Raw genomic sequence first — 13,359 nt, 5'->3', positions numbered from 1 at the left:
ATGGAGTGTGTCACAATCTTTTCAGCTGATGGTTATGACAGATGAAGAGCACAGATCTGAGGGCAAATCGTGTAAAACGTGTACAGAGTGTACACATGAATCGACATGCTGATCGGGACTGTCAGTCAATCATTAAGATATCACATTGGGACAAATTTTCTGTAGTGTGTACCCAGCCTAACATGACCCGCGGAGACCTTCATCTTCTGCTGAATATGTGAGTTTACAGAAGTAGTCTTCCAACAAGAGAGACCTACATGACATCTATCATTTCCTCCTTGTCCAGTAATCCCAATGGGCTCTTCAGAATTTTTTTAACTCCCTCCTTAGCCCAAAAGTACAGTCACCCAAAACAGATCTCACAACTAAAAAATTGGCGTCATCCATCTCTTCTCTACGGATCCCACTGGATTACTGACCCTCTGGATCCTACTCCTTTACATCTTGCCCTCTTTAACTCAACAACTCTGATTCCCAATTGCCAAATTTCAGGGAGTCTCCAGGACTCCCAGGAAAGCGGACCTCCCTCCTGGATCACACCCACTTCACTAATGAAGTGGGTGTGAACTGGGTTTGATGACGTGATCTGCGTTATTATAGCCCCACTTTGCATAGTGCAGTGAATGGCAGCACTGTACAGCAAAGGACAAGGACACAGTGATGCCAGTAATACATCCCCCCACCATGTGCCACCTGACCTCTCCTCCGTGATCTCCCGGACAGGGGGGGGGGGGGGGGGGAGGTTTAAATGTTGGCAAATGTGTCAATAATGCAATTGTTTGAGAAAGGATCTTGACAGTATTGGCAGTTTATAAACTGCTGTTTTTAAATTGATGCCATGGTCTGAATAACGGCTTTAAACAAACTACATGTGAGGACCTGCCTTGAAGTATATCTTGAAACGCCCTAAATACCCTAATATTAAATCCTCTAAATTAGTATTAGTAGTTTCCATACAACACCATCCACATCTAACACACACAAATTCATTTACAACGGTCTCATTAAATCTTTCTGATTAGTTTTGTCCTCCCCTGTTCCTCCTTCTTAACATTTTATTTATTTGAGAGTTTTCCGGTGGGTTAGAAAGACCAATCAGATTCTAGATATCATTTATTTAGTACATTCTACAAAATGAAAGCTAGAATCTGATTGGTTGGTATAGGCAACATCTCCACTTTTCAAACCCGCCAGAAAACTCTCAGCTTGATACATTTACCCCTTGGAGTCCTTTATAGAATTCCTTAAATATTAGCTATAAATAGTTGCTTGTTAAAAGACTAATTCCATTTTTGCTCTGCAGGAAGGAATGGGTTAATTTATGCGTTAGTATATCTTAGTATGTATATGGATTAGGATGGTTTCAAAAACACTTTCTTAAATATTTATTTTGTATCTTTTATAGCTGCAACCTTTGTTTGTAAAAGTGTTTAAAAAAGGATTTTTGGTAAATGTAATAAGAAATACTGTTAAATATTTGCATTTTTAATATTTTTCTAATAAGAATGTTCTTACAATCTTTTCAATTGAGATCTATATATTAGGTATGATTATATATTTTTAACCAGAATGAAGAAACAGTTGCTTAAATTGTTTAACACAATGAGGTGGGTGTTCCTTTTGCTACTGCGATCAGGATATAAAGCTGCCTGTCTGCAGCTTTGATAAGGTTGATGTCAACGAAACGCGTCAGAGGTGAAGAGGGAAGGTGTATGTGTGACTTGCGTAATGCCGTCATTGAAGTTTCATCTGTGACTTTCTGCAATATAATCGTAGATTTGATCTCAGCAGGATTGTGAGAGACCTGTAGCAGGTGGCCGGAATCAGTGGCATTATATAAATAAATGATGATGACGATGAGGTGGGCACCTTGTATTTGCTCCGCAGTCTTGGTACGATTGGAAGATTTTACCATGAGTGGGTAACTATTACGTGGTGATTGTTGCCTCTACTTGAGACTATGTTCTGGTCCTGAATTTCAGACTCTTGACATTTGGAGACAAGTTTACACATTTATGAAATTGGTTCCTTCTCCATAAGAGAATTGGATTCTCTTTTAGATTCTGGCACAGCAAGTCGGTCAGGATAAAGTGTTAAATATTCACTGTCCACCGCTCACCCTATATAAAATTGTATTGTTTTTAGATTATGTTGTTGCATGGAATATATATTATTTTGGAATGTGGTGTTTGAGTAAATATTCTTTTAGAATGTAAAGACCATTTGCAGCTCTAATCTCGTTGCCATTTGTGGTAAATTTAGGGATTTATTTTGTAGTGGCGTATTGGGCGCTGCAATTTTTGTGAGATTTTGTGGTCCTCTGTACAAAGCAAGCACTTATGTCTCGTTTCCCTTATCTCCTTTAGATTAATTAGAAGCCCTCTCACCCGTTGCTTCGCAGTTTGTTATGGTATTTGTTAGTTATTGGGGGCCTGATTCATGCCTGAATATAAGTCCATTTGCATGCCATATCTTGCGTGAATGCATGTGTAAGAACTTACGACTATGAACGCAACTACATGCAATTCATATCCAAAAACAAATGATACTTACGACTGCCTACGGCTTAAAGCCAAGGGTGTGTTGTTCATTTATTTGCTAATATAGTTTTTGTAAAAAGCGTTGTGTTGTGAATTTACATCGCACTTATGCATGTTTGTATCCTGCATTCTATTCTGTCTGTTAGCATACGGTAAGTAACATTTAGAAAGAGCGTACTTACAAATTCACATAAACTTGAATACGCACAGAATTATACTGAAGTTCTGTACTCTCTTTTTATTAAATGCAAGTTGCATTGGATATGAATCAGGCACTATATGTTTTTTTCCCTGATTTTACAGTGCAGCAGGATATGTATATAAGTGAAGGAATAATTATACTAAGATGGTAGATATGGTGGAAACCTACCCCTAAAAGAGTGTACAGACATTATTCTGTACAACTTTTTTTGCTACATTTATGAGTATAATTTATTCTTACTATCTTACCATTGATTCATGAATGATACACTTTGGTACAGTGCTCCCATTAAGCTTTCCTAGTTTTTGGTGAAGCTTTTTGCAGCTCTCGTTCAGGTCTAGAGAACTTTCAATCATTTGTACTCATCCCCACGGTGGTGGGTGGTGGAGACTTTATCATCAAGTGATAACCCAAAATGAGATATGGGCAAAAAAGAGAAAATGTGCTCTGAGTACCCCACACAGCTAACTACATGGTATTTTACAATAAAAGAAGCAATGCTAGTGTCAGTGGTAATGAAGTAAATAAAAGTGCAGCTGATGCTTCCAACTTATTTAGAATATTTGGTTTTAATGACAAACATTTGACCTTTGTAATGAAATAATTGTGTGAATGAAGAAGGGGAAGAAGTTAGAAAATCTTGCAATCTTGTTGTCACCTGAAATATTTTTAGAATTACTAACCCAGAAACTAGATAAAATTAACTAGTTTATGGTATTGCACCTCAAACATATCATTGAAAACTAGAACCACTCTACAACACAATCTGCCATTTTGTTTTGCCATTTAACTACAGTATCCGCCATTGCAATATGTTATTGATGTCCTTGGAGTTCAGGCAAAGTCTTCACTTTGTCTGTCAAAACACTTTTTAAAGAAGTTGTCCAATTGTCTGTCCAGACTTCTTTCCCCACCAATACATAGGACGTATCACCTTAGATCCACTTCCAGAAGCCTGCTAATGGATCCTCAATTCAACTCACAATCTGGTCAGTCTACATTCTCCTACCAGGCACCGTATGTCTGTAACAATCTACTAGTCTGGTAAATCTGCTTGCAGCCTAAAATATTTTTTAAACATCTATCAAGTCTTATTGTAATCACATGTGTAAGTGTAATGCATAGTTTTCATCTATAACCAGAAAATCTGTATATAATGTGCATGGACATACTTAAAAACGAGAGGGAACCTGGCAAAACATTTAATAAAATAAACAAAGAGATGAAAGAAAACGGTATATGATATATAGAACCAGATCAACATACCTGTCTTGTATTTTAAATTATACAGTTATATTTATGCCGATTTAACAAATACATGTCCAGAGTATAAATATGATGACACAGCCCAGGTTATGCAATTATGGACAATAAATGTCAATATAATATTTCAGCTTGCAAACACCTTAGTATCAATTCCAGCAATGTATTTGCATGAAAATCTTATTGTCAATTACATCTAACGAGAGTGCCTACCAGGCAAGAATGAGCTGCGTGAGAAGCAGATCTATGCTGTGTACCTGTCGGCACTCTCTATTCCCAGGAGGGAGTTGTATTATATGCAGCAACTTGCTGAAAACTCATAAAAGCAACCAGAACATCTAGAGATGACACTGTAGAAAAGGAGGTGGTGCCCATAGCAACTAGTCACATTCTATCTGTCATTGTCTAGAGTAGCTTAAAAAATAAAGACAAAGCACCTTTTCTATGCTGGTATATGTAGACCAGCTTCCACAAATGTCCCTAGCATGTGTAGTGAAACACAGAGGCAGTGGCGGATCCAGGGGGGGGGGATTTAAAACACAATCAGAGCAGCCGGGCAGCACACTGTCCCTGCCTGTCACGGCTGGACGGACCTGCACATAGTGTGCAGCCGTCGGCAGCCTAAGATGCTAGAAATCGCCCCCTTCCCCCCTAAATCGCCCTGAGTACAGCATTTTTCTAGATCCGCCCCTGCACAGAGGCAACATGAAAACAGCTGTACAGTATAATTCATAAGGATGGACCAAAAATGCAATATCATTTTTTCAAGCAATACATTATTTGGCTCAGTCAGGCTCAAGTTGGTCATCAAGGATGCTATATAATGGTGGTTTCCTAACTCGGGGAAGGCCTCTGAATTACTCAAGAGAAACTTGAAAAAATTGATACACTGATATATTTCCCTCTCTTATCTGTCAACAACCCAGAATTATGTGTATATTGTAGATCTTTGTGTTGATCATCTAAATCAGTGGTCAGGGAACAGGGGTAAATTACCCCAGATGGGGTGAAAATTTAATTCCTGGGGGTAATGATGCAGATTCACATGCTGTCAGTTGGATTGTAGACCCCTTTAAATGTGAAATTGCTGTTGCACCAGAAGAGCCTCAAGGGTTGGCAGAGGCACTTCTTGAGCTTCGATGCAATAATGAAGCACGTATTGCATTTGACAGCAATGCAGACCTGTCATATTTTGGATGTCAACAGCTGCAAAGGCATCAAAATTGCAAATGAGGAGGCAGTCAAAAAGTTGCTGGCTTTTGTAACCTACCTTTGCGAACAATGATTTTCCACTCTAACGAACATAAAAACAAAGCAGAGAAATTGATTGGACGCTGAAGACTGTATCCAAATTGCTCTGACATCAAAATGCCTCAATATTGATGCTCTCGTATCAAAAATGAAGCAACATCATTTCTCCAAAACCTGAAGTTTTGAAGTTGAAGCTTTAAAAGAAATTTTGAATAGATTCAATAAAATTTTGAATTCCAATAATAATATATGATTTCCTCCCTTTCAAATCAAGGGGGTAACGTCGGCGTATCTAAATATATTTGGGGGTAAAAAGTAAAAAAGTTCCCTGACCCCTGATCTAAATGTTATTTTAGAATCTTTAGCGAGCCACTACAAGCTACAAGTCTGGCCTTATTAATATATAGACTTCTACACACTCATGTCATGTCATATAGCCAGGGTGATTTTGCCATATATCCCCACCTATCAGATTACCTCCCAATACTGGTCCTCGAAGAATCAGAACAAGCATAGCCATGCATGCTGGGGGCGGGGCCATGCATGACGGGAGTGTTCACATGTTTTATGGGGTGTGGCTATGCATGTTGGGGGCATGGCCATGTATGCTGGGGGTGTGGTCACTTCTGAACAATCTAAAAAAAAAATCTGCGTGCAGCTCAGCTATCCGAAGGTGCAGTGTGTATCATAAATAATATTAGGTTTGATATACATCAGAATGAGAGCATAAAAATGAATTAGCAGATTACATCAATATATAACAAATTGTTAGCAATAAATTCCCAATACATGAAAAGATATATAAAAAAAAAATCTCTATATTCTAGGTGTACTGTTTATATATAATATATATTGCAATTTTAAAAGGGGTCTAGAATATGATTTAACGAGCGAGTGACACTACTATTTGACATTAAATGGGATAGAACTCCCCAGCCACATCAGAATATTTATTATGATTGTCCTCGAGAGCCCGGCAGCCAAAGGGAATTAGATGTGACTGGATGTCATATTAACAAGTCACAGTGTAGGCTCTTAGGAAAGTTAGGACCCGATGCTTCCCAGTTTCCCGGTTAATAGCGGTAAATATTGTGTTGTGGCCGTGGGCTTCCAACCCCTTTAATATAATAATAATAATATTAATAATAATAATAATAATAATAATAATAATAAAGCTGTGTATTACTGAGCTGAATAATTTGCATGAAGTAACTGGAGTGTTTTTATTTAAGTCAATATATCCACCATGCTTCTCTTTCTCTGCAGCAGGCTGCCATGTTACGAGAAGATGCTTCCGTAAGACATGAGACAGAGAGAGACTGACCGCTTGCCATGCTTTACAGAAAAGCAATATGTGAGTTGGTTGATTCAAACTCAGTCGCAGGGCCGGTGATGTCACAGCAGCTTAAATGCCTGGCACTCTCCGTTTTTCTGACCTGTATCACATCCCTTCAGGGCACTGACCAAACCACCTGGGAGGGTTTCCAGCTCAGGGCCACCATCAGAGGGGTATGGGGGGTACTGGCGTATGGGGCAGTGGAGAGCAGTAGACATGTGACTTTGTACAGTGCTGCTATTGGTCAATCACCTCTGCCCTGTACAAATGCGGAGCTTTGCTTCTTCAGGTCCCAGGGTAGACTACACTATGGGGCCGTAGTTCAGACACACAACTAACTATAGACTACAGATAGTTATGAACTATTAAGTTGCCTTGAACAGCTTGAGGCCTACTGCAACTGCTTTAACGACTTTACCCTTGAGCTGCTCCTGTTCATGGCAATGCAGCCTATCAATTCAATAGGAACCAATGACATCACTGAGGCCTAACGGGACCATATGCCACAGTAATTCATTCTCATGAAAATATTTCAACACACAAAAATGGCTACCTTCCATGTGAGTGCATGTGATGGGTACACTTAAAAATCAGCGTAGTTACCTGGCGATATTATATAGAAGAAATCTTTAAAGTCGTCCATCCAGACTTCCGCTAATCTTCTGTTGTTCTTGTTGATCACATGACCTGTTCCGCCAGGGAAGGTATAAGGAGTGGCTTTCCGAAACACATGTCCAACATGAGAGCATGTCACTATTTCAAGGGACCCGCCACACTGCCAAATCTACAGGTTGAATAAAAGTTGAATAAAATATATTAACATAAGAGGATATTTAGTACAAAAACAAAATTTACTCAGCTCATCAATCCCACGGTTCACTCTACTGTCTTAACGGAGATAAGATTGCTACCAATGTGAAAGGATTAATCCTAAATCCACAGCATGACATTTATAAAAGGCCACATCCGATGAGAGAAACCAGGTTAGATTTTATTTGAAACTCTTGTTAAAATGAAAATCATTCAACTATACAAAGTACTCATATTTCTTCATCTTCTAAATATTAGCATATATACTGTACACAACGGGGCTTATTACATGGTACATAGCAACCAGACTGCAACTGTCAGTTTAGATAATGAAAGTAACCGTATACTTGGTTGCTATGGGTTACAGTACGATTGAGGACATTGTACTATGTAATTACAGAGGCACAAGCAAGTTACATAGAACTACACGCATTTTATATACAATTTGATATCACCCAAAAGATGATTTGCAAAGCAATGGATGCGAAGTCTAGATGGTCCACTATGTGCAATAATGTGAGGTGGAAATGGTTGTGCCCCACTTCTAACACCAAGGGACGCGGCTAGAAATGCACCCTCTCCATCCTAGCTATGACACAATGAAGTCTTGTTTCTGTAAATCTCCAGATAACTAGGTGCATCAGTACCTTCACTGCCCACTCCCCACTTCAGTCTGCGCAAACGTCTTCTACTCCACAAATGTCCATCTTGCTCCGCAAATCCCATGCGCTTTAGCAGAAACCTTATCGCATTCATATAAATTGAGGTGCACAGTGGGTTCAAAGCTGATTTTGCCCTGCAACTCCCCGCCTTGTATTACATATATCACCTCCGCTGCAATTTCATTTATTTATTTATTTCATTTTGTTTTGTTTCACAGGGAAGTAAAGGTTAATAGATGTAGGGGCTGATGCATTGTGGAATTTTTGCCACTTTGAGTAGCGTATCGTGTGTGAGATTCTGCACCAGGAGGAGAGTTAAGGGGCGTTCTAATGTCGAGTAGAGTAAAAGTGTGTCTGCGCAAATTCGGCTCATGCAGACCTGCAGAAACACGCACATGCGCCTGTTAGGAGACATATCTTATGCACCTGCTTTAGGGCAGCTGCAAATATAGGCTAATGATGACGACTTCTCATAACCCTGGTGCATGTGCTGCAGATGTGGAAGCAGAGACACCTCCTGCCCTTAACTGCTCAACAGTTGGGTGGAAATATGCTCGTTTTCTGTTCTCTTCCGTACTCCTATCTGGTGCATACTTACCAACTTTTTACTCATGCCCTCCGGGAGATCCCGAAGGCGGGATGAAGTATGAGGACTGAGGGCGAGCAGGCAATTCTCCTGCATCCTGCGCACAACCTAGTGAAGTGGGCAGGATAGGAGCCTCCATGATGCGATTCATGGTGAATCGCGTACTTTTGACCCCACCAACAAATATGACGCTTGTGCGTCACTGCTTACTGGGGTAGGGACCAAAAATTACGCAATTCACAACCACCCCCGACGCAAAGATGCAAAAGTGTCATTTTGCTGTGGGAGGAAAGGGCACAATGACGTAGTTCACCGCAATTCACAGGGGCAAACGCAGGATTTGTAGAGAGGGGTTTCCACGCTACGCCGCCAGTGGGTGTGACCAGCATGCATGGGGGTGTAGCTATAATTTTAGACAGTGCTTGGCTGCTCTCCATCTCTTCCTACCCACATCATATACACAGGCAATTCCTATCCCCATCATATACACAGGGCAAGCCACCTCAAGCATACAGTATTCCATGCTAGGAGGGGTTTCCAGACACTAGAAAACCCCCTTGGTTTGCCTATGATTCACTAGGAAGCGAGCAGGATGCCAGAGAATGCCAACTCTCTCGGGAGTGTTATCCAGAATTCGGGAGTCTCTCGGAGATTTCCAGGAGAGTGTGCAAGCATGATTTTGTGGGAAAGTCTGCATCAGCCACATAAGGTATAAAGTTGGGTACTCTGTTAAGAACCAAAGGAGGAATGTGTACCAAATGTTAACTGGTGCATTTTATATCTCTGATACTAACGCTTGCATTTTATCACTGACACAATTGGGGGTGGGGGTTGCTTTGGTCTATTTCAGGTGGCATGTTATTGGATATACTATATAAATAACTGCAGTGGCAACAAAGCAAAAAGAAACATAAAAAAGCAAACTTTAAAAAGGAAAAGTGACCATCCTCTGTAGTACCTAACAGTAAATCTAATTAGCATGCACTTGACTTACCCTTTACAGCTGCCTTCTCTAATTAATTTTAACGTAATCCAATACAACATAGCAAAACCAATTTAACCTAACTACATTTCAGTGGAAAAGGTGAAATCTTTAGACGTTTATAACTCCTGAAAATATTGCACTATGGATTCATTGTAAAATGCTTCCACCGTTTAAGTAGCTGCATTACATACACATTGTATTTTACAGAGTGCCTTTTTGGCTAGAGAAAATATGTAGAAATAAATTAGAGATACATTGTGCATCATTTTAGTTGACATAGGTAAAGTGCAGGAGTTAGTTCACTGCCTGGTCTAGATGTGGTTTTCTTTACATAAAATGTTTTTATTACAGTTTTACTCTTAGGGATGTAAGGGGCAAAGTGTAGGAGCGAAGGTCTTGTAAAAAAATATATGCGGGAACTGAGCTCTCTTAACTGCAGATGTTTGCAGAAAGCAATAAACACTTTTTGTGCTAGCTTGCAGCCAGGTCTATCAATATGGATCTCTCCAAGGATAGTCCAAGTAGGTAATAGTCAGCAGACCTGAGAGCACAGTACATTAATAATCTGAAAATTCTCATTTTAAAATGCAAAGGACTGTTTTGCAAAATGATGCTCTGGATGGTAAATAAAATGACTCATGTTCAGTTAGTGAAAGAGAAATCTTCTATTATGCTCTGGTTTATTGATCAGTGACATATAGTTAGTGATAGCTGAACTATGAAACCGAACATTGCAACATCCATGTGACATTATGTTTGCATAGACCATAACATTTACTAAATAATTCCTATATTGTGCCAAATGTAGAACAACAGTTATTGCCAAGTTTGTTAAACGTTCCAAGTTATAGATTTCTGGTGGAAACAAACAGGACTGTCAGAGGAGAGTTGGATATGTGGAACCCAAACCTATAGCAAGATTTTTCAACTCTTTTCTGATCACAAAATACCATCCCTGGACTGTACACTTTGCCATTTACATATTTACATGGTAACAAGCCTCAGGTATTTGGAAATCATTACTAGCAGGTCATTAGGCCATTCCATGATGCCGGTCTGCACAGAAGTGATAATGAAAAGGGTACAGTAGGTTGTTAACTGAGCCTGTGGCTCATTGCACAAAAGCTGCACTACTGCAATCCAGAGTTCACAGTTCAAGCAGCATCAGTTTCCTCCTGGGTATTTGGCGTCTGAAACGTTGATCAGGAAAATTGTGGATAGAGGGCCCTGAGTCCCTTGGTGGATTGGATATCTTCATGTTGTCCATGTCGATAATCAAACCCAATGGCAGCTCAACTCCCAAAAATGGGTGGAAAATGAAAAAAACCCTAATCTCTCTCTATACTCCACCTGACCTCATATGGCTTAAAGTTCAACATATGCCCAGTTAGAGCCTAAAAAATCCAATTCTGCTTTACTATTTATCTTTATAGATCAAATTAAAGACCAGTCTGGAATTTATCGCCCATTGATTTCCCTATTCAACAATACAGCCAATACTTTAGGGTTCTTAAACCCTCAATTTAACTGGTGAAAATCCCGTAACCAGGTAATAGTTTCCTTTCTCCTTTAACGACCGATATTCACCTCCTTTCTCATAAATGTTTTATAAACAACATCACTTTGCTAAAACAATTCCACAGTGCGTAGAAGGCCAACAAAATACTGTGACAACTCTAAACCCAGATGACGAGGTATAATCTCCATGTTATAATCTCATCTTCTTCTTTATTCTTCAGGACAAACATCTATCTATATGCGAAAATTAATTGGGCATTAACCTTCAAATAGAAACCTGTTCTCAAATTCTGGATAACACTGCAAATACAACCAATCTGCATTACAGATAAGGAAAAGTTGTAACAGTCTTGCACCTTACTCCCAAAAAGCTTAATTACATCATTAACGCCAATAACACGGGAAATAGTTGAACAGTATTGAAGAAGGTGGTACCTCCCGTGTTTGAAAGCCCTCTCCGTACATCCAGAGTGAAGTTATTTTAATATTCTGTTTGCAAGATTTGTTCTACACTTTAGTCGACAATAAAAGGCAGGTAAGTTAAGACAATATACATATACATTGATTTCATAATCGGAATAGTCTGATCAAAAGGTTAGTAATCCAATTCCTGGGAAAAAAAATGGGTTAATAAAATGTAAAAACAAAAAGAAAATAATACATAATAAAATACTTACTCTGAACGACATTTCCAGATTCTCTCCACCCCATATATCCATTCCTGAATCATACGTCCCCAGCTCTTCAAAATAATTCTTGTCGATGGAGAAAAGGCCTCCAGCCATTGTAGGTGTTCTAGTGAAAACAGAGAATGTATGCTTTGAAAGCTTGTACAGTATAGCGCTGTGGACCCTTTGTGGCGCCTTATAAGTCAAAGATAATAATAATAGTCAATGTTTTGTATGTCTATAACGAAGGTGAACTATAATGACTAATAAAGTGTAGACATACTAAGTCTACCAGCTTAGGGCCCCATTCAGCCAAAAAAAGTTGCAATTTGACTCTAATTATCCCTTTCATGACCAGGCCATTTTAAAGATTTCGACCAATAGAAGTATTCTACTAGTAAACCTTCCTCTCCCCAGATGCCAAGACAGCTGGACTCCAATGACTGGAACCCCTGCCACTCAGGAGATGGTCACCTTTGTGGTGGCTGCCAAATTGTCGCTTCTTCTAGAGAAACAAGACAATCCATTCTTTTGATACACTGTGACTTGTGATATGTCCAGATCACTTATTGGTCAGTCTTCTCTCACATGACGAACTACAATGTGTTGAAAGAACAGAACAGTTTAAAATTCTCAGATGGGGAGAGTCAACCTAGAGAAGAACCAGGATCATCTCAAAGGTCGGGGCATTGTGCCAATGCCAGTCTGACATGGGGTTGTGGAGAGGTTACTAGCAAAACACTTGTTTCATCATCATCATCAACATTTATTTATATAGTGCCATCGCTTTACAATTGGGATTGGGTGTAGGTCTTCTCTAATGCCCGCTTTGATGAATTTGGTGAATTATTGGGTTTTATTTTATAGCTAATGCGTAGGGAAAACCAGTAGAAATGAAAAAGTAAATAAACTTTTCCATGCTACAATTTTAGCTTAAGTCCCAGAAACTCACCCCCAATTTTAGTTATATTATTCCTTCAGATATAAAGATACCATTTATTTGTAGTGTAAATTCCATACAAAGTTGGAATGGGAGCGATGGACCCTATGGGCTGGTGGCATGTTAAAGAGCTATAATGAAAAACGGTTCTGTTCTCACATTTTGGCCCTTAGCTACAAACAGGGGAAAAATGTGAATGTTCACTTATTTTAAGACAAAGTTGCACCTATCTGACCATATATGTATATTCTTTCCTTCCTTACTTTGTTTTTGACTACAGTCACCCCACCCCTCACTTTATTCATCTCTGGCTTGTACCATATATGCCCGTTTTATTATCCAATTGGATGATGGGAATGCTCACAGCAGCACTATATATATTTAATTATTGCATACTGATAGATTTATGTATGTCTAGACAAACTGCAGGTCAGAGGTCAGCAATCTGTTGTGGAACTACAAATACAAGCATGCCCTACCAGCCAGAAGCAGACCCGTGGCTGCAGAGTCATAGGTTTATCTAATTCTCCTTGAGTTGATCACAAACTGAGGTTCAATATATTCTGGTTCTTTTAGCCTTCTACAGCTATTACAGCAG

General features: G+C 39.4%; 1 protein-coding gene across 7 annotated transcripts in view; it reads right to left on the bottom strand.

Annotated features, from left to right (window-relative positions):
- GALNT13 (polypeptide N-acetylgalactosaminyltransferase 13) overlaps positions 1 to 13,359 on the bottom strand; it is a 208,430-nt gene that overhangs the window by 68,674 nt on the left and 126,397 nt on the right. For all 7 annotated transcript variants that reach the window (XM_075180900.1, XM_075180901.1, XM_075180905.1 and 4 more), the window contains exons 6-7: positions 11,831 to 11,948; positions 7,196 to 7,376 (exon numbers count right to left, since the gene is read on the bottom strand). In XM_075180900.1, coding sequence (XP_075037001.1) covers positions 7,196 to 7,376; positions 11,831 to 11,948 — 299 coding nt within the window. The remainder of the gene's footprint in view (positions 1 to 7,195; positions 7,377 to 11,830; positions 11,949 to 13,359) is intronic.

The sequence above is a fragment of the Mixophyes fleayi genome, chromosome 7 (genome assembly GCF_038048845.1).
Source record: "Mixophyes fleayi isolate aMixFle1 chromosome 7, aMixFle1.hap1, whole genome shotgun sequence".
Lineage (NCBI taxonomy): Eukaryota > Metazoa > Chordata > Amphibia > Anura > Limnodynastidae > Mixophyes > Mixophyes fleayi.
The sequence above is the reverse complement of the archived record's forward strand: the minus strand, read 5'-3'. Positions and strand labels throughout refer to the sequence as shown.